Source organism: Lipophrys pholis, assembly GCF_963383615.2.
Source record: "Lipophrys pholis genome assembly, chromosome: 16".
Lineage (NCBI taxonomy): Eukaryota > Metazoa > Chordata > Actinopteri > Blenniiformes > Blenniidae > Lipophrys > Lipophrys pholis.
Window position 1 is genome coordinate 5,685,363 of NC_137634.1, and position 21,153 is coordinate 5,706,515.

Consider the following 21,153-nt stretch of genomic DNA (forward strand, 5'->3'; position numbering starts at 1 on the left):
GGAAGAGCTCCGGCGCCATCCTGTTCATGTGGCAGGAGCAGCATGTGAGGACACCCGGGGATTAAATTCTACGTCTGCAGTCGACTTGGTCTTACATAGTGTGAGGACAGGAAGTCTGACTCATTGTGCTTCAGGTTCGCCTGTTCATCTTATGGACCGGGATTCGAACCCGAGGCCTCGCCTTCATGGTTAAGACATAACCCACTGTGCCACCAGGGGGAGCAGCAGCTCCCCTTTATTTCTGATGAGGTGCCTTATAGATTGGGATTTGGAAACTTTCATCACAAAAAAACTCTTTATTTTCTGAATTTATCATGCATGTATTTGATATTTTCTACCTTAAAATCAAAAAAGACCGTAAATCCAATTGATGCCATTCAAATATGTTTGAATCGACCATCGTCCTGCCGACCGTTATCGAGGAAAGCAATGATTTATGAATTGTGTGAAATTGGCTCTCAAACCAAGCATGAGAAAATGAAGATGTTTAGTTTAGGCGCTGAGCGGTTAAAGTAAAAAATAAAAATGACACCATTTGTGTGATAAAACGTTTTGAATCGTCAGCAGGTCCTCCAACAAGAAGCCTTTAATCCTGAATTCGTGCATGTTGTGATGAAAGCTGAATGTTTGGCAAGCTTTGATAAAAAGTCAAATGGGATTTATTATTATTATATTTTTTAACACTTCGCAGGTGAGTCTTTTGCTTTCGTCTTTTCTTTGTGAGAATATTTTCTATAGGTTTGTTTTTACTAGATTAAATGATAAACTGAAGTGTCATGCCTGTTTCAACACCTTTAAACTGAAGATTCCTCCAAATCCCATTATTGTATTGTAATCTGTGTTAGTAGTGAAATCCCTCATTTCTTTAGTTTTAAGCAGGGAAAATCATAATTTTTGCACTTCGCAGATTAATAAATGCATCATCTCTGGGAAGTATGCTAATCAACCTCTCTTTTCACTCTAGTTCCAGCTTCTTCTTTTTTCTTAAAATTCTGCTGGAATGAAATTCAAAATGGGCATTCATCCAACCGTCCATCCATTTTCTGTACTGCAGGAAAGGTCGGGTCAGCAGCATATGAAAGGGGCAAATACATAAAGTTTGAACTATTGTCTTTGTGTTTTTCTTTACATTTAGGTTTAGAAAGATTTCACATCCATTTTTATTGTCTTTTCACGTCACAGCGATTCTGAGATTCTGGGTTGATTCCCTTCAGCTGCTGAACACTTGTTGAGGCACTAATACACATTTTAACAGCAGTACTTCAGCTTAAAGCACAGACAGACGGCCCCCTCCTCGCTGCTCATCTCTTCCTGGAGCATCGGTCAGAAGAGCAGATTTCCAGGGGGAAGTGAGACGGAGCGACGGGTTCAGGTCCGAAGGCCTCAGACATTCATGGTGTCCATCTCTGTGGACTGATGCGACTGCCACCGCCTACTGTTGTCCGAGATGAAGACTCTCCAGCTCCTCCCTGTGGGGGAAGCAGAAATGTTTAGCAGGCGCCGCCGCCGTCCCCCCCCCACACCCAAAGAAAGGCCCCGTGTGTTCAGGTTGGAGCACCTCTGCGCGGGGGGGCCTGGGCGTCCGGGGGCTGGGCTCTGTTGCAGTACCCGGGGTCCTCATTGATTTTGGCCACGTTGATGTTCCACTTGTTCCAGTTGACTTCCTCCACTCTGAGACGACAAGAGGACACATGCTCCAATTACTGCCTGCCGCATGGCACATCAGTCAGCCGTCAGCCAAAACACATGAAAGCGTCCTGCAGACACGCGGCTCGTCATCCCACAAGGAGCGAGCTGAGTTTAAAAGCTCGTTATCATGTGGTGAGGTTGAAATGTGCTGATGTCACACGTTTACATCAAATCTGTTCGGATTAATCTAGAAGGAAAAAAACAAACATGATCTCCTCTCTTTAATCTGAAAAGAGGCAGTTTTTTGGGTTGTTATTTTTGTAAAGCAGAGCTTTTCAAAGTGTGGCCCAACTCACAGGCCCTATATTATATTAAAGAATAATGGTAGACAATAAGAATCAGAACTAATTAAATTCTGACTTGAAAATATTTAGTATTTACATGTAATCTGCACCCGTCTTAACTGCTAGAAGTTTTTTTACTTGCTTACAATCAAATCAAAATGCGTGTTTTTTACTCAATAGGTTACTCCACCACTTATTCTGAATGACCAATACGAAGTTGAGGTACAAACTAATGAAATAATCACTTAAAAGTGTGTTTAATCTTGCCTTTTTTTTTTTTTTTTTCCTAGCGAGCCATTATTTATGCATCTGTAAATTAATTTAATTTTATCCTCAGTGAAGCGTTTGAGCCATTTGACCTATATCAAGAATATATTAGTTTTTTTTAAATGAAGAAATTAGAAGATGAAATAATGGACAACCATTGATAAAGATACGATCGTACCATGTTTAACAGATTTAACTGAATTCACAATCTCAATTTTCTTTATGCAATAAACAAAAAGTGCATCTATTAAAAATTGCATCTGAATATATTTTCAACCTGAAGAAAACTGAAGCTCTTTAACAAATGATGGACATTTCCCTCTTTATGTCTTCTTGTCAAATGTTTGTGCTTCGATTTGAATTATTAAGTAAAAAGTACAAAAACTGATTCCAGGCCCACATTGTGACAGTTATTATGTGTAGCACGTTTGTCTGAACTCATGGCAGGTCTCTGATAAAAGGAGGTCAGACATGCAGCTCGGCGGGACGAAGATTTAACTCGTGGAACCAAAGCCTGTCCTGCTCATGAGGTGTCCTGACTTCATGAGGACGGTGATTGTGTTTTAGCGTCTCAGCAGCAGATGGCAGCAGCTCTCAGAGCCCAACCATCAGTCAACTTCATGCTGAGGGTGAATTATTGAACAAGTCTGCAGAGATCCTGTGTCGACTGAAAGACTCGGTGGAAGATCCAGTTTTAGGGTGAACTATTTTTTTTTTTTTTATGTAATAAAGGAAAAAAAAAAAAGAAGAGACAAATGTGATTTCCTCGGTTCTGAGAAACTTTTTGCCCTCATCAGTGTGAAGAAATTCTCTTGAAATTCCAGGTTGTTCAAAATCTATTTACTACAAAATGCATTAAAAGTGAAAATTTTTAAAAGGTATTTCTATTTTTGGGGGGGATTAAAAGTCAGGGAAAATTGAGTATTTATGAGATTAGACCGTGATCATTTCAGAGGTCTGAGCCTGAAGAGATCAAACTGTGTGTTCCTCCGGAACTAGAAGCATTTTGACATCTCTGCACTAACAACAGAGTAATAAACAAAGTATTCAAAATGCAAAGTTGAGATGTTTGCAGTTTCTGGATGACACTGAGAAAGCTTTACATTAATAATATTTAATGTAGAAACCTTACAAAACTATATCCAGGTACATATTTTTGTGAGCAGAGTCATTTATGACGTTTGAAAAGAATCATTAGGTTTGTCCCAAATGTCAGAAATGTTTAACGCAGTCAAATATGTAAATATCTATTTGGTAAAGCACATTTTAGATTCACTATTTCATTCATTTTGAATTTTTTTTGTCACTTAAGAACAGATTCATGTGAGTTTAATGCGACTACATGTTGTTGAATGAGTAAGATATAAAAAATATTTAGGAGTAAGTGAAGTTCTCGTCCTACTAAACGTCTTCTGAGGTTATTTCCACGCTTGTAAAGTCGTCACATCACAGAGGAGTGAGAGGAGATGTGAAGGCTATGATCAAAATGTCAGATTTTCTCTGTTGGGCGGGGTCAACACGACGCGTCGCTCAAACGAACCTGAAGCAGTGGCGGCGGTCGCTTCCCAGCGTGGTCCGGAGCTCTACGTCCACCCCACAGCGGAGCTTCGTCCTGAGGCAGCGAGGCAGACGCTTCTCCATGTCCATGATGGTGACGGCCCTCTGATAACAAAAATAAAGAAATAGATCAATTTAAATAAAACCCACAGCAGCTCGGTGAATCCTCGGCTCCGGCTCTACCGCCGCTCACCTGCAGCTTCCAGATGCTGGCGCTCTCCATGGTGATCTTCTCCACGGTGCGGTTCATGAGGGCGATGAGCATGTTGAGCAGCAGGATGTAGGTGAGGATGATGTAGCCGATGAGCAGCACGTAGAAGACCTCCTTGTACTGGTAGTCCTGGGTGAACTCCATGTCGCCCATGCCGATGGTGAACTTGAAGAGCTGCATGGTGGTGTAGGAGATGTTCCTGTAGGACGGCTTCAGGCACTCCTCATCAGAGGCCATGGGGCCGAACAGGCGGCCCTTCTTGCCCGGCGCCGTGGTGTTGCTAACCGGAGGCTCTATGAGCAGGGTGACCACCGCTGTGACGGGAAACGGTAATCTGATTACACGGACAAGTCCACTGCTGGAAACACTGGAATGTTGTGTTGAATGAAGCTTGATGATGAGTAAATTCTTCTCATTCTACTTCTCAGTTCTCCGCATAGATCTGATGTAAAGGCTTTCTGAGAGGTTTCTTAAAAAAAAAAAAAAGAGCTGGAGCGACGCAGCGACACCTCAGTGAGCACCACTCACAACGTTTTCACACAATAATATAGATATTATCTCACTGAATCAATCAAAAAATTGGAGAACCCAACCTGTGGCTCTTCAGCCCATAGTGGCTCCTTCCACTAAGTTCTAGGTAAAAAAAAAATTAACATTTATATTTTTATTTTCATTTTATAAATTTCATTTTAAAACGACGCGTGTGTCCTGCTTAAAAAGAATACAGAGCATTGTCAACAGAGATTGTCTAAAAGAATAAAAACGGTTAAAAGCACTTAAAATTTCTAAACAGCGACAAAACTAAAAGGTAGAACCAAAATCTACTGGGGAAAAAAAAAAGCTTTTAAAATGTAAAGTTTTTGAAAACATGTATTTTGCGTAATATGAAAAAAACACATCTTACCCTTTAATAATTGTTTGAAAATGTTATTCTTACTGTGCTTGTCAAAGGTTAAATCACTTACTTATCTTGTATTGAAAGGAGATTAAAGACAAATCAATCACCTGCAGAAAATCCAAAGAGGAAGACCATGTAGACAAAAAGGAATCGCAGGATGTCGCTGAGGATCATCTGCAAAGAAGAAGAGAAGGAGAGCGTCTCAGGGATCGTGTCGGGCTTTCTGGAATAGCGGCGTCGGTAGGACGGATACCTTCTGTATCATGACGCTGTAGACGCCCATGTGCTTGTCACCTCTGGAGTAGTAGAGCAGGTTGACCCAGCTGAACGCCAGACACATGACCAGGAAGCCCAGATACTCCTGCTGCCCGCACACATAGAGCCCGGTGGCGACCAGGAAGAGGATGGCCTGCACGAAGCTGCCACAAACACCCAGAAGCTAAAATTACGTCTTTAGTTATTGCCTCTAAATCTCCGTACTGTTCCCGTGGTTTTTTTAATATTGTTGGTTCTATATGAGCTCAAACTCAAATTTTGATTAAAATTGTCTTCATGTTGAGATTCTAGTTGTTTTCAGTCGTGAATGTTTGGTTTTGTGAAAATTTAGACATTCTTATACTCAGCAAAGAAAAACTTTAAGGTTCAATTTCAAGGTTGTCACGGCACTATTTTACAAGCCCAGCCCACTCAGGATGAGATCGGTCTGTACGTGGCCCCTGAACTGAAACGCGTTTGACCCCCCCCCCCCCCCCCCCCCCGCTCTAGGCAGCGGCGGCCTTGAGGTCACACAAGTGGACTTTTTTTTAATCGCAGGTTTGAATCCCACCGTGACCAGCAGGTCAACACTGTGGCTCCTTGACCGGGACCTTTGACCCCCCAGCAGCTCTACGGACGCCCACCGTGTCAGCAAACGGCTCTGAGTGTAGTTTAGTGTAGTGTAAGGTTAAGGACGGGTTAAACACAGAAAGAATTTCACCCAAAAAGGGACAATATGGACGTTAGTAAATAGACAAGTGAACAATTGAAGCCATAAAAGTTGCACATGAAGCTACAATTTCCAAATGCAGCTCAGTAGAAATCAATTTCATTTCATTTTTGTATAAAATGAACTATATTCCTCTATACTTTCCATTAAAAAAAATGTTTGTTGGCATACTTATACTAACATTTTATTAAATATTCTCAGGTTCTAACTGCACCTTATTTCAATCTAAAGAATTTTACACCTTTTTTTTTTTTTTTTTAATTGCCATCGACGAGTGCTGGAGGGTCTCTGAGCCCGTCGAGTCTACTGTTTTACAGAACTTCCCTACTTACAAGAGAATCTCGTAATATCCATCGATCAGCAGGGTCTGCAGCTTCGGTTGCTTCCTCTTCATGTCGACGATCTGTGGATTCAGATCGAGCTTAAGGTTTTCAAAGATGCAACAACAGACAACGGCAAAGTCAACAATGAACTCAAACCCAGAAGTTACCCCAATGAAAAAGAAGTAACAGTTTGCCAGGAGCAGGAACAGCTGGCCTGTCACGTACAGGTAGCCCATCACGTCGTGCTCCAGTGGAAACGGAGGCTGTGGAACAAGGGAGGAAACATCAGGAACATCCTCACGAGTCCGCATGGAGACAGCTCCACTGAAGCCTCCGGCGCACCTCTTTTTTCTTCTTGTTGTAGGCCACGATGGTGAAGATGACCAGGTACGCGACGTAGACCAGGAAGTTGAGTAAGAACATTCGACCGGCGAACCTCCTCCACTTCTCCTCCAGCAGTCGGCTCAACGGCTCGGTCTCCAGCATCTCGTGGCGGTTCTGAGGGGAGACAGGAGGAGACGCGGGTTTGATTCCACGGCGTCGCAGACCGCAGCAGCGTCGAACGGGTCGGCGGCGGCGCTGAGCTCACAGGAATACCGCTGCCGTACACCAGGATGTCCATGACCGAGTTGCTCTGGTGGGAGTCCACAGACTCCAGGTCGTACAGGGAGCAGTGGACCGGCCCGTAAACCCACTCGGTGAATTTCCGGGACAGATGTTTGGTGTGAGTCTCGTGGAACTCCCGCTGCAGGATGTGGGAAAAAATCTGCACGAGAAGAGGAGACGAGTTACAACAAGTCGATTCAGGGGGGGGGTTCTGATCCAACAGAACCTGTTTTAAAGGGGTCATATTATCCAGCTTCTCAACACTTTCACATCGGCGTCGTTGGTACAAAAACGATATACAGTATACAAAGTTTATTGCCCCAAATTCAGCTTTTGCTCCATTTGAATATTGGATCATAGGAGCTGCATTCAGAATCTGCTGTGTCTGTGTGAGCTGGACTGGCTCCGCCCACACATGCCCATCTTGGGAAGAGGAGGAAGTACTTCCTCTCGCGGTGCCATGTGCCTAAACAGAGCTGCCTGATTGTGGGAGGAGTCAAAGGGAGGGCCTACCTTGATTGGGATTGGCTAAACCCCCGATGACACTATATAGGGTTTGATTTCTGATTGGCTGGTTGGAGCAACACACTTTTTAAAAACTGAAACAAGCCAGGGAGAGAGAGGACAGACTGTCTCACTTCTGGGGCGTCGTTCCAGGTATGGGGACGATTATTACTGCTGGAAAACCATTAGAAAGTGAATTATACATAATAAGTGTTTTGCCAGTGAGCCCTCACAGGTCTTCAGTCCTCCAGTACTTCTCATATCAACTCAACAGCACTCACCCCAATCTTTCCGGTTTTAGCAGCCATTTTCAGAGGCGTCAGGCCTTTGCGGTTCTCGATGTCCTCCAGCTTCAGCTTGGGATGCTGCTGCGCCGCGATCTTGAGCACGCGGTCGTACATGCTGGTGACGAAGGCCGTGTTGTCCTGAGAGTTGTCGGCTATCACCACCAGGGCATGCAGCACGGTGTTGCCGTGAGAGTCGGCCATCTTGGCGTCCGCCCGCTGGTACTCGTTGACCATGAGGAACTCCACCACGTTGGGCTGGTTGGTGCAGGCTGCCAGAGACAGAGGCAGCTCACCTGGACACAGCGTAGAGACGCTCGCGTCACTGCACAGCCGAGACAACGTTTTGGTTTGGTTTATTTCACTGTTCTTATTGCTCTATGTATTTTATTCTGTGTTCATGCAGCACATGCAGCCCAGCGTCATCTTGAGTAGTAAAATAGTGCCAGAATAACCTTTAAATTTGAACTTGAATGTTTTTCTTTGTTATGGTGCAGAGTGCATGTGATGAAAATGTCTATATTTTCCCCAAACCAAACAATTGCTACTGAAAATGACTACAAATGCAACATAAAACTAATTCCAATCAAAAATGTAAAATACTGTGAAATGTCTAAAAATGTCTCCAAAGTAATTTGTTGAAAAAAATCGATGTTTTCTTTTAAATTTTCCCGAGTTGCTTGGCGGTTGTGTGGGCCGGACCAGAACCGTTTTGGCCTACGGGCCTCGTGTTTGATACAGTGATGTTACTCACACCAAAACTGAAAGAAGAACTTGTGGAATGCTTTTAGCTGTAAAAACAAACCCCAAACTCTAATTGAGACCAAGAATGAACAGATATCCACTGACATTTGATGCACAGGGCCGTTGGCCTCAAATTTGAAAATGGGGAAACGAAAAGTGTTTGTAAGTCTGTCGGGGGTTTAAGGATAGCTTTCTGAAGTCTGATGCATATTTAAATTTAAAAGCGCCATGTCGCCACAGGTTGCAGGCCACTACCTTACATAATAAATGCACTACGTGTTCTCAGCCTGTTCTTCCTGTTAGAAACTCGGAAATCTATTTCTGCCAGACACAGAGCACCAGCTGTTTTTAATGAGGGAATGTAAAGTAACTACGTTGTGTAGGAACCTTCCTGTAACCTGCACAGCACCAATCACAGCTGATTCTGTGACCTGCGCATGAGGCCGCAGATAGGGCCACGCCCCCTCCTCCAGACTCACCAAAGTAGAAGCTGGGGCCGTCGTGTGGCTGAAAGAAAAACCCGCAGGCTTTGGCGTGAACGTCTGCACCTTTGCTGACCAGCAGCCGGACGTAGGAGAGGCTCCTCCTCTCAATGGCGACGTGCAGCGCGGTCTGGCCTGTGAACCAAATATTAGAATCACTGATGCAGACCAGATCTTGTCATGTTTTATCTCCCAACAAACCTTCGTAGTAGCTGTTGGTGAAAGCTGCGTTCACAAACTTCTTGACGTCGCCTATCTTCTCCGAGATGTCGATCAGGAGCTCCACCGTGTCGTTCTTGCCGTCCCTGAGATGCAGCAGAGCCTTCATCAGGGCCGTTTTACCGAGGGACTGATCTGTGGGAGCGACCAAACGTTCGGAGGGTTTTAAACGCGGCAGCTCTCGGGCCGAGGGAACCGGCTGGAGTGAGGCGCACACTCACACGAGGAGTCGGAGAGTTTCTTCATGTTCTGGTGCAGGTACGGGTGCAGGCCGTCCAGCTTCCTGACGTCCCCGCTGGCCGCCGCTTCAAACAACCTCTCCATGTTGAACCTCTTGCTGTCCCTCTTCCCGTCCAGCGGCTCGCCTCGAATAATTCTGTGGAGCGGGGTTACAGTGCATCGCTTCAATAAACATAATGAGGCTTGATGAAACACAGCACCCGTTGCCACGGAGACGATTTATCCCTGGCATGGGGAAGCTCACTTGTCAAAGTTGAGATTGAAGGAGGGTTTGGTTGCAGTGTCCACCGGTTCCTCCAGGTAATCAGTGTCCATGGGGGCGTTGGGGGCCTCCTGGCTACTCCCCACCCTTTTCTTCTGCGCCGCTCTGTTTCTCGATATATCGTCCGGCGTCCTGTCGTCGGCCTCCAGATCCAACCCAAACATCTCTGACTTCTTCATTTTCACCCGTGATCTCAGCGATCTGCACAGAACATGTGGAGCAAGTGTCGAAACACAAGAGTGGAAAAGGCAGGAGGAATATTAAACCAGTTTCACATCCCACAAGCTCAACTGTGTTCTGAGATTCTTTATTCCTAAAGTGAAATCGACAAACAAATCCAGGCGACTCAAGACTTTTATGCTATTTCTCATAATGAAGCAGCTTTGAGCCCAGTAATGGCCGCCATCTGTGGTCCAGTTCAGAGCCACAGTGTTGTGTCACACTATTACTACGATTCTAAACAAAAAAAAAAAGTAAAACAGTCCCTGCATAGCTTCTTTATTTTTTTATTGCTGGAAGAATTGTTCATGATGGGACCGGGTCTGTCCTGCACGTCATATTATGAACAACTTACATCAAAACGCTTTGAGTCTTTCAATCAAGTGCGATTCCACAACTGAACTGTCGTGTTTTTGCTTGAAATACATAAAGAACATTACAACTGAAATGTGGTTCAAAAGTGAATCGAATTGCGATCATGTGATCCACAGGTTGTTTTTTTTTAAATTTGGCAACCTGAGCAGCACTCACAGTGTTAACCCGGCAGCAGCGGGATTTGAACCAGTGAACTGGTCGTAAGGTCCCGTTGTGTTACTGTCTGTAGACCTGCAGGTTGCAGCATGTGTGTTTATACAGCACCTTCCTCAGATTTCCAATCAGATTCCGATTTGAGAAACTTACAGACCAATAGGAAGGTTCAATGTCACGACCACTAAAATCTCAAGGTTCACTGGTGATTCTGCGACAGGAAATAGGATTTATCCGTTCAGTCCAAACTTTGCTATCAGTGCTGATGATCACAATATCTGCTTTAAGTTTCAATCTTACATTTTTTTTCTTAATGTACATATTCAATCATCAGCTTTGGTGTGGTTTTTGTATTCATCACTTATTCTAAGACTTCTCCTTTTTTGTTTTTCACATCAAATTACTGAATGTCAATCATTGGTGTTGATGCGCAGCGTGTCATATTCCCACACTTGATGTCACTGAAACGGGAAAATCAATGCGATTCACCTCGACTGTCAGTGGTTTTTATTCTGGATGATCAGTGTGCTCAGCCGGAGGTAAAAGATGGAGACAACATCAATCATAACCACTGGGTTTGATTTATATATATTTTTTAAGTAATCTTTTTACCAACAAGTAAATACATACTTATTTTGTGATAATGATTCATGTTGTGATATTTGTGTATCATAATCAGACCCGGGCAGGGTCGAGGGGGTCACATCTGACTGCAGACTCCCAATCTGGGGTGACGGGCCACTCTGGGTGGGATCGCAACAGGGATTTGTGGCTTTTAATGCTCTGAGGTCGTCAAAATGAACTTTGTACATTCAAACTGAACAGAAGACACTTGGTTTAAAAACATATGGCCTTTTGAGCAGCGTCATTCTTTTCCTAATGTTACGTTGAAGACAAATACTGTTGCATTTTTAGAAGATATGCAATGCTTTTTTGGACATTTCTCAATATATTGCACAAGAAGATGTCATTCTTATTATTATATTTCTTTGTAAAATTTTAACATTTCCAGGTCTTGTTCAAAAAAAAAAAAGAAGAAAAAGAAAATGTACGGCTACTTCGTTGCACTGAAACAGAAACACAAAGGGGAAATTGTGGTTAATACTAGATGATTATGCTGTTATTTTACTGGTCCAGACCTCTGGAGATGAAATTAGGCTCATAAAAAGATTTTAGTTTCACATCCCCATGGTCAAGTCTGTTAAACTCTTGTGTGTCTGTGAGATCGGATTTGTCCAGCAGTGCTTGTCTCAGACTGATAAAACACTTTCCCTGCTGCCCGGATTACTCCTGCTGTCATGTTTGTATAAACGCTTATTTACGCTGCACTACTTTTTGTTTACATATTGTACTTGCTATTTTAATGTTTGCATCCTCTGTGGACAGCAGAGGAAGAATTCCATTGTGTTTGTACATACAGCATGACAATAAACTTAAACTTGAGCATTAAAGACGAGGTCCACAGCCTCGATTAGAGACAATATAGGGAGATTTAAGGTTGTGAACCACTGCTTTTCGTCTTACAAAAACTACATTCATACTTTGTTTCTTACAGTTTCACTGACACAAAAACTAAATAATTAAGATAGATTAAAATCATCATCTTAGTCATTTTTTAACCACCAGCATCTTCAATTAGTCGTCGATCAAACTGTTTGGGGAAGCGACCATCACACTTTCAGTGACCTGCGTCCGCAGCTCACATATGCATGATTACTTTGGTTGAATTGGTCTCGAGCCAGAAGTGGTTGCCGGCCGTCGCTGTAAAGAAGGCGGGACAGAGTGCGTGTGTGTTTCAGGCGGGTGTGAAACGTCTTTACCACAGGGTTTCGTCTCACGACTCGCTACCGAGGCCACAGACATGTGATGTTTCACCCCCCCGGTGACTAACAAAGGCGTTTATTTAGAAGATTTCCATGGCTACCGTCCTCGCCGATCACTTGCTTCTCTGCAGAAATGTTATGTATTCGCAAGGTTGACGAAAACAATACTTAAGCAAGTATGAGAAGAAAGTATTGCTCCAAACTTAAACAAATAACTCTTATTTTACATTCAGAGGGACATGTGGAGGATCATGGGAACCGACAGAGATCTTTTGTTTGCTCCTCGTTTCCTCTTTTATTCAGCCAGAAAACAAAACAAAAAAAAAAAGGAATTGGTGACTCAGTTCAAACTAAGACACCATGAACATCATGTGGAATAAACGGCAAGAATTAAAAAAAAAACTAAACAAAACAGACGTACAACAGTTTTCTACCCTAAAGGGAGCATGTTTTTATATTCTGTGAAATTACAGAGCCGCACCGAAATAAACCGAGATTTTCAGTTTTAAAGAATTTAAAGTGAGCTGTGAACCTTTTTGCAGCTTCACAGTGTCAAACATTATGTCCTGCTGCAGTATTTATGGATGTATTGATTCATGACATGAGGTAATGCGAGCCTTGTTTATTCTAACAGAACACATGGTGAAGGTTACAAACATCGACTCGACATCCTTTAAAACAATTAAAGAGAGAGAGATCGACGTATTCTGAGACAAAGGGTTGTGTGCACGGTGCTACAGATTCAAGATAATCAATGGAAACTGATGAAAGGAAAGAAAAGAGAGATGATGTAAAATTTGACCCACCAAATGTAGATGGTCCTCTTCCGAGTTTGATAGAAAGGGCAGATCTTCAAGCCAAAAGGAAAACGGCAGTACTCCCATCAGTGTCCCGCAGAGTGTGCATCACACTGTGTCTTGTCCTGAGATGCTCCTTCAACATACTGGAATGGAGATAGCGGGAGGAAGACGGTGGGGGAGATAAAGTGACCCGCCCTGGAGAACATTAGAGCTCATTACTGAAGCCCTGAGTGCTTGAAAGGATGCTGAACTCACCACCACTGCTGAGGCAAAGCGCACCACAAAGGATTCCACATACATGGACAACAAGCTGAGTGTCAGAAACCAATCCAGTGAGGACGTAAATGTTTTTTTTAATGATGAGCTCAGCAGAAACTGAGGAGCTTTTACAGTTTGCTTGTAGATTCATCAAATCTAATTCATTCAGTCTGATCGATCAGATGAAGAAAGCAAAATGTAAGATCAAATATACACATAAAGAGAGACTCACCCACTAAGATACTCTGCTCATACTTCCAGATTTCTGTTCTTCTGACTTCCCGTCTGATTCGTCGTTTTGTGTTTCATGTGAGTGGGTGTGGGTTGTTGTGTTTTCAGTGCAGCTGCAGTCCTGTGACTGTGTGTGTGTGACTGTGACTGTGTGTGTGTGTGTGTGTGTGTGTGTGTGTGTGTGTGTGTGTGTGTGTGTGTGTGTGTGTGTGTGTGTGACTGCGTGTGTGTGTGTGTGTGTGTGTGTGTGTGTGTGTGTGTGTGTGTGTGTGTGTGTGTGTGTGTGTGACTGCGTGTGTGTGTGTGTGTGTGTGTGTGTGTGTGTTCTACGTTCTACAGATGTGATGATTTCCTTTGTTGAGGTCACTTCCTTTATGTCTTTTGCTTCAGTCAAATTTGGCACACGTGGGTGAAGCGACTGTTGGTGGCACAAAATGGAGCAACTGACAGATCAGGGCACCGATTTTAAACCGAACAAAATTCATCGGTGACCGCGTGCGGCACAGTACTGCTTTATCTGTTGCCCATCAAACATTTTCACCATGAAAAGCTATTTGGTGGCGTAGCGGTCTAACCCTCTGACCTCACACCAAGAACGTCTCTGGTCTGGGTTTGAGTTTCGGGGCCTTTCTGTGCAGAATTTACATATTTTCCTTGTGCCTGCATGGCGCCTGTGGCTATTAGTGACTTCAATTGCCTGTAAGTGTGAGGAGTGCAGCAGGGGGTCTTGAATCCTTAATCTGGACGACTCAGTACAGTAGATTGATGGATGGTTGAAGTCTGAACTTTACCCGACATGGCAAGAGGGAACATTTGATGAAAAGAGTCCAGATTAGATAATTAATACAGTTTTATTTGATCCATGATAACTTCTTGTGCAAACTCCTGGTCCACAGAAAACAGAATAAGCAAATGCCTGAAGGAACTGAGGACGATCTCTAATGGAAACATGAGTACAGAATGTGAACCAACCACTACTGACCACTAAAATCCTGTTAATGCTGAAGACTATTCTGACTTTTGTATTCGCTGATGATTTCAAGGTCTCGCTAAGCGGAAGACTGCGAAGAAGCGAAGTCAAGAAGCTCAACTGGAAGCATAACTGTGGGAGCGTTTGAGGTATATATTTTTAAATATGAAGCTTCAGAAATGCTTGAAAAACTGATGTTTGGATGTGAATGTCATTTTAAGATAATACGAATTACAAATATTACATCACTATATAATTGATTATTCTCTGTTTGCTCAATATCAAGTAATGTCTGAGGCAGCCTGTTTGCCTTCTCATGTGTACGACCACATTTTAGGCACGTCGGTGTCAATATATTCATCATTTCGACAGATGAGTCAATGACTTCATGTCATGTGACTGCCTACTTCTGGAGCATCAGTCCTGAAGCCCACTGTGGGTAAACCCTGTAAAGTGTAAAAATAAACTACTTTAACTACAAATATTTCATTATAAGTAACTGATGTTAATTGGTCCACTGATGGAGAAGTGAAAGGTCGATATTTGCCCGTGACAAAGTGCTTTAAAGTTCAACCTTTTGTGGAAAACGTTCCTATTGTCACCATGTATGTAATAATCCAACATAATCAAGTTGAAATTAGTCCGCATGTGGCCAGCGAATCGAAATTAGTTTGAATATTTATCTAATTAAAAATAAAGTGAAAGCCTCTGAAGAGAGAGCTTTGAAAATTAAGAAAGAAAAAAAAAAAAGCAGTGATTAACTCAACAAAGCTAATCATAAAACACGAAATGGTCAAAACCTATTAAGCCAATATGGCTGGTTAGAGAATGTGAACGCTCGGAAGTGCGAGTGTGTGAGAGAAGCGTTTGAGTTTTCCCTGATCGGCGGCAACAATAAGATTCCTCTTCGCTTAATTTAGCAAATTATGGAGCAGCGTTGCAGTTTGCCTGTGCAAGACACCCTCTGATGAACGTCATCAGAAATGTGATTAAATCTTCAATCCAGCATGTAAACATTTGGCCTCGGTTCACGGTTTCTTCATTCAAATCCTGCGGTCGCAGAGGACCATGGCCACGCCGGCCGCAGAGTCGGCGGTCTGTCCGTACACAACCTGCTGAGGGAACGCCTTCTCCGCCTCCTGCCTCAGCACCTCGTTGCGGGCAAGCGCACTCCCGCTGCCCACGATCCTGGTGACCCCCGCCTGCCGCAGGCGCTCGGCGGGCATCATGGCGGTGACGTTGGCCAGGACGCCGCGGCACAGGGCCCGCACCACGTGGCCCAGGGAGAGGCCGGAGGCGGAGATGTTGGTGACCTGACCGAGGCGGAGGGGGTCGTGTCTCTCCCCCAGGATGGTGGGACTCACCCGGAGGTCGCTGGCTTCCTGGTTCAGGGCGCAGTGAATCAGCCTTTCATACAGGCACGAGTCTCCGAGCTCGGCACCTGCAAGACGAGGAGATGGAGATGTGACGCACCGTTTAACGCAGGAGAAAACACGGCAGCAGAGCAGAACTGCAAGACCCGAGGGAACCCGCGGGTCGCCTGCAGGTGAGTCACTCAGAACAACTTAAGCCACAGATAAGAAATAGTCGTTTACATCGATGTGCACGAAGGACAGAGTGGAGCCTGTTATTATTAGAAGCTCAGAAGAACAGAAGAAGGACTTCTTATGAACGTCACCGCTGAAAAGAAAACACCTGAAAAGTTTCTAAGACGGGAACTTTAAGGGATTTCACACAGAACCGGAGAAAACGCGTCAAATATTTCAAGTAGCGAAGAGGCAGATCTGCAACTATCAGCCAGTGAAGGTGAACAAGAACAAAACAACTTCATGTTTAATCAAACCGTCACCAAATGTTTCAGTACGAAGTTAAAAAAATAAATACTCAATACAGTTTATTTTCTATATGCTCCAGTCTTTACTCAGGTCACCATATTTAAATGACTGAGCAGAGATTTGGGGCAAAACCTGCAAACGTGCACTACATTCACCATCTACACTGCAGAAAACTGCCACAAGCATCATTCGTATCAGCAGTGACAGAGATCATTTTGTGGTTATTTAAGTTTCTAAGTATGTGACTGGTTGAAAGAGAAAACACAGGAGCCAAACAGGCTGACTGGACAAGATTCAACAAGCATATGCTTCTTCCTACCTCCTTCTCCAGAATGTTAACGTTTCATTTTGATCGTATTTACTGGTTTGTTTTCGTCCATTATGTCTGAAATTAAATTAAATGAATGAACAAACGAACAAATCTCTCACAAGTGACTTTCTAGGGAATTTCAGCGTCGTGTTTAAAAAGCATTATCAGACGTGTGGCTAGTTGGAGGCTATAGGACAGATCCTCGGTTTTATCATTTCTGTTTTCTGAAAAACTGAGTAAATATCTCTCAGCATAAATTCAGACTGACAACATCCCCTCAGACAGAATATTGAGTGAAGGAGTTTTTTTTTTAGTTTTTTTTTATTTAGGTCAATGATACGGAGGCAGAAGGAGAAGCTCAAGGGTGTTTTTTCCAGCTTCTATAAGGACTGAGAGTTAAGTGGAGTCGTGCATTTATTTTCACAAGAGGGCTGAGATAAAGTGCGTTGAAGAGGCTGAAGGAAAATGTTCGGTAAAGGTCAAAGTCAAAAACTATTGGAACAAGCGTCTAAAAGACACGTCATGTCTGTCTTTTGATACTTTATTGAGGTTTTTTTCCCATTTATTGTGTGTGGAGGACGGCACGTTCTTGTTAAGTGTCAGTGTTTTGCTCTCAGAGCTTAAAAACACATTTAAAGCCAGCGGCTAAATGTGAAACCGCCTGTAAATATGTGTGTGGTTTTGTCTCTCTGTGGCTCGGCGCCCTGTTCCTGCCGTCACTGTGAGCTGGGATGACATTTGCAATATGGAAAAGCCTTTTTTTTTTCTTTTTTTAAACGTACTCTTTACCCCACGCCTCGACTAAACTGACTTGAACGAGTTGAATAAATGCGTACCGAGCTCCTTCATCCAGGCAGTCAGCATCTCCACAAACGTAGCGACCACGTTTCCTCCGTTGAGAGACGCCGCCACAGCCAAGAACGAGGAGTCAAAGTACGGGTAGAAGGCGATGGACGAGTCAGGCTGGGGAGAATCCGGCGGCGTGAAGTCAGCTGGCATGGCGAAGGTCAGCTGAGCGGAGGTGCTGATGTTAAGAACTGGAAAACAAAAGAGCAGAGTAGATTCTAATCTGCAAAGACATGAAAGAACATTGGAGGGTGAAAGGCACACCGGTGCAACACGCAGCGGAGTCACGGCGTAGTGTGTGAGGTGTGTATCCCTGGACGTCACCTGCGTCCGTCCGGGCGCTCATGCAGGAGTACACGGAGCACTGGAAGTCTCCGAGGGCGGCCCCTACGGGCGTACCGGCCGGGATGCCGTGCCAGGCAGAGCGCGTCTTTCCCGCCAAGCCACCAGATGGCACACACCGAGGAAGCAGGTGCACCGGGAAGCCGGCACTCCTCAGACTGGACCGGCACAATCACACACACACACACACACACACACACACACACACACACACACACACACACACACACACACACACACACACACACACACACACACACACACACACACACACACACACACACACACACACACACACACACACAGCTCAAATTTAAAAGCTGAAAACACACAGAGTGTTAGTTCACTGCAGTTGATCCAAACTACACGCACAAGCCGCACATTTGTTCGTGCGCTCAGCGTCTCTAATGTGTCAGTAAGAGCAAGAGTTTGAGCTTTTCTGCGTACACGTTCTCATTCCACTGGTTGGATGAGGTGTTGAAGAAGCCCCAGCTGGCTGCGTTCTGCGGCGTCATCACACACCCGTCCAGACCGCACAGCATGGACACCACATAGTCCTGGATGGTACCAGCCGCTGTGAAGTCACCGAGGAACTCGGGTCTGCGGTTCAAGAAAAAAAAAAAAAAAAGAGGAGAAGAAGATGCGTCGTCACTTTCCCCGGCACATAGTCAGACGGCGCGTTTCTACTCCTGCGTGTCTGCTGACCTGTGCTTCAAGTACCAGAAGACTGTGGCGCATCCGAAGCCCGTGGCGGTGGCGAGGTGGGAGTCAGGCGGCGGGAGGGACGACAGGAAGTCGCTGCTGCAGCGTCCGTCCTGCCAGGTGATCAGCTGACTGGTGTCTCCGGCTGTGAAGACGTCTCTGTTGGACCAGACGCAGCCTGCGACGACACGAGACAAAAATACACAATGGAACTTTGATCCAAACGTGTGTTTGGATCAAAGATAACGTGATCCTGACTTCATTTAAAAAGGTTAAGGCTTTACATCATGACTGGTGAGGACTTTTATTTCTCTTTAGGACACCTTGTACCAAGTATTCCGTTGTAATCTGATACGTGTGGAAGCAAGGCGCTCTCTGGTTTCTTCACTATTTCCAGACATTATTCTTTTAGCCGTCTCTCTCATTTATACACGTCTTACATGCCTGCACAACTGTACTGTTACAGTTGTATCTGCACTGAGTGTGTCGCTTCTATTTACACTGATTGATTCAGAGACATGTGGGTCACAGTTTCAGTAGGTGTATAAAATGAATTAGACGGCCCATTTGGGTAGATATTTAAAGTTTTCAAAAGCATTTGTAACACCACAAAATGAATAAATGTAACTTGAATCTGGGTCTTTCTGTGTGGTGTTTCCACGTTCTTCCTCTGCAGGCTTGAGTTTTCTCTGGGTACTTTTGTTTCCGTCCACAGTGGCTGGATGAAAATTATATCAATATCCTTATTTCTCATATATTCTTGTGGTAAAATGTGGTTGACCACCGTTTGGGCCTTCTGTTGTGCAGACAGTGATAAAAGTTGCCTGTTTTCATAACACATGGCAAAGCATTTTGGTATTTTTAAGTTAATTATCAATCCTTCTGTATCACTTTATCCAGTTCAGGGAGGGATGGCACTGGAGTCAGATTATGAACGCAGATTTGAATAACAGATTTATGAGCATACAGCTCCTACAGACAGGAAGTTAATGTTCATTTAGGACTAAAACATCACGGCTACTGAGGACTAATGTCCATGTTCATGTTAAGACGGCAGCAGAGCTTTTAGAGTTGCTGTAAGACCGATGTAATAAGCAGATGGAGACTTTAGTAACTGTAACTACAGTACTATTATATAATGGTGCTAGTGTGTCACTGCAAAATGAGTTGGGTTACAATAATGACGTGATAAGGTGTTAATACCCGAGAAAGAAAAAGTGACCAGTCACTCTTCCATTAAGATCTCATGCAACTTGTTCTGAATCCTCAAAATCCCGTCGAGATCAAAGATACAGATCATATAATACAGAAAAAATCATAAACAAATGTGGGGACATTATCCTTTACTGGGTTGATTTATCTGAATTACATTTTATTACTCCACTAAGTTCAACTATTATCTTGCAACATGGATCTACTTTATTACACTGGTTGATTAATGACAGACGGGTCTGAGCCTCCAGTCAGCCGCCGTTGTGAAGTGAACCACTTCATGATGAAATTCTCCTGCACGCACTTCTTACCGCTCTTCTCCTTCCACAATAGAATCCCGTGCATCTGTCCGGTGAGTCCGACGCTGCGCACCTGCTGCAGCTTCTCCCGGGGCAGGTGGCTCATGCACCGGTTCAGAGTGTCTATAATCCGCCCGGTGTGCTGCTCTTTGGCCTGAGTCATCACACAAACAAGGGGGGGATCAGCTGATCCGCAGTGTGTTAAAGTTAAAGCGTCACCTGCACGCACCTTAATCCCGCTGTCGTCGCTCAGATCCGCGGCAGTCGGTAACGAGTGGCTGGCCGCCACGGCTCTGGACGCCGTGTCTAACAACACGGCTTTGACCGACGTGGTGCCCAGATCCACACCGAGGATGAAGGAGGACATGATGACTGCAGCTGCACGAACGTGGATGGAGGCGCGAACCAGCCGCTGGCGGCGCGTGCGGATAGACTCTGGTCCCTGTTGTTGTAATGCTGCTGCGTTCATGTCATATAGGAAATCTGGCTACCCCAGAAGAATTTAAATGTTGATATTGAGGGTTTCTCTTTAGTTATTCCAGATTAAACCAGATTTGACCTCAAACGAATCCCGCGAAATGGGATGACCTGTTATAGTTAGAGCCAGGCTGTGAAACTCACTTTAGTTCAGGAGGCCACATCCAGCCCAAGATGATCCTGGGTGGGCTGGACCGGTGTCACAGTGCCATAATAACCTTTAAATTTAAATTTTAAAGGTTTTTTTTTGATGAGTATATGAAAATGGCTATATTTTCACAAAAAAACCCAATCAATTACTATCAAAAAATACCACAAGCTATAATAAATCCAATTTCAATGACACCTCCTGCTGCAATGTACAGTAAAATGTCCCAAAAAAACTTCTATAGCTGTTGTATTATGGATGTTTTTACAAACTCGCCCTGACAGCATCGCTTTCAGGCAAATGCTAATTTTCTATGTTTTATGGCAGCATCACCGATAACTCAGCTCAGGTGTTGTGTCCTATCTGCTACTCTGAGCAAATATGTTAAATAATACATGTTTGATTTGAAATTTCCACAGTCTGTTTGGTAGATTGGTGGGTCAGACTAGAGCCTCTGGTAGGCATGTTTTGCCCAATGGGCCTTACATTTGACATCCTCGAGCTACAGCCACACATTTCTAAATCATTTTACTTCTTAACTTGCACATGTCACATTATAAAAAAAACAAAACATCTCAAATCAATTTTGTTGTGATAT

The 21,153-nt window shown here is 44.0% G+C and overlaps 2 protein-coding genes across 5 annotated transcripts; both read right to left on the reverse strand.

Moving 5' to 3' along the window:
* Positions 1–280: 280 nt before the first annotated feature.
* Positions 281–13,757, reverse strand: trpv1 (transient receptor potential cation channel, subfamily V, member 1). 4 transcript variants are annotated; one of them, XM_080483732.1, is made up of 18 exons: positions 13,416–13,490; positions 13,181–13,235; positions 12,932–13,068; positions 9,538–9,756; positions 9,275–9,429; positions 9,036–9,188; positions 8,832–8,969; positions 7,606–7,904; positions 6,804–6,980; positions 6,557–6,712; positions 6,382–6,477; positions 6,224–6,294; positions 5,160–5,325; positions 5,014–5,080; positions 3,991–4,322; positions 3,781–3,902; positions 1,559–1,671; positions 281–1,469 (listed from the first exon to the last, which is right to left on the reverse strand). In XM_080483732.1, exons 4-18 carry the CDS (start codon positions 9,732–9,734, stop codon positions 1,384–1,386), a joined length of 2,328 nt encoding a protein of 775 aa, XP_080339858.1. In that variant the 5' UTR covers positions 9,735–9,756; positions 12,932–13,068; positions 13,181–13,235; positions 13,416–13,490; the 3' UTR covers positions 281–1,383. The 4 variants fall into 4 exon arrangements, with proteins under 4 accessions (XP_080339858.1, XP_080339857.1, XP_080339859.1 ...); XM_080483731.1 differs by lacking the exon at positions 13,181–13,235 and having other exon boundaries at positions 12,932–13,120; positions 13,416–13,757; XM_080483733.1 differs by lacking the exon at positions 13,181–13,235 and having other exon boundaries at positions 13,412–13,573.
* A 491-nt stretch (positions 13,758–14,248) lies between these two features.
* shpk (sedoheptulokinase) lies at positions 14,249–20,376 on the reverse strand. The gene is made up of 7 exons (XM_080482701.1): positions 20,160–20,376; positions 19,943–20,084; positions 18,423–18,597; positions 18,165–18,317; positions 17,700–17,875; positions 17,366–17,566; positions 14,249–15,825 (listed from the first exon to the last, which is right to left on the reverse strand). Exons 1-7 carry the CDS (start codon positions 20,295–20,297, stop codon positions 15,428–15,430), a joined length of 1,383 nt encoding a protein of 460 aa, XP_080338827.1. The 5' UTR covers positions 20,298–20,376; the 3' UTR covers positions 14,249–15,427.
* Between the last annotated feature and the right edge of the window lie 777 nt (positions 20,377–21,153).

Coding starts and splice junctions, on each gene's coding strand:
- trpv1 (XM_080483731.1), bottom strand. CDS start 9,734: ATGAAGAAGTCAGAGATGTTTGGGTTGGATCTGGAGGCCGACGACAGG. Junction 8,970..9,035: donor CACCAACAGCTACTACGAAG/GTTTGTTGGGAG, acceptor TTTGGTTCACAG/GCCAGACCGCGCTGCACGTC. Junction 3,903..3,990: donor CCAGCATCTGGAAGCTGCAG/GTGAGCGGCGGT, acceptor TTTTGTTATCAG/AGGGCCGTCACCATCATGGA.
- shpk (XM_080482701.1), bottom strand. CDS start 20,297: ATGTCCTCCTTCATCCTCGGTGTGGATCTGGGCACCACGTCGGTCAAA. Junction 20,085..20,159: donor GCGACGACAGCGGGATTAAG/GTGCGTGCAGGT, acceptor GTGATGACTCAG/GCCAAAGAGCAGCACACCGG. Junction 17,876..18,164: donor AACCAGTGGAATGAGAACGT/GTACGCAGAAAA, acceptor GTGCCGGTCCAG/TCTGAGGAGTGCCGGCTTCC.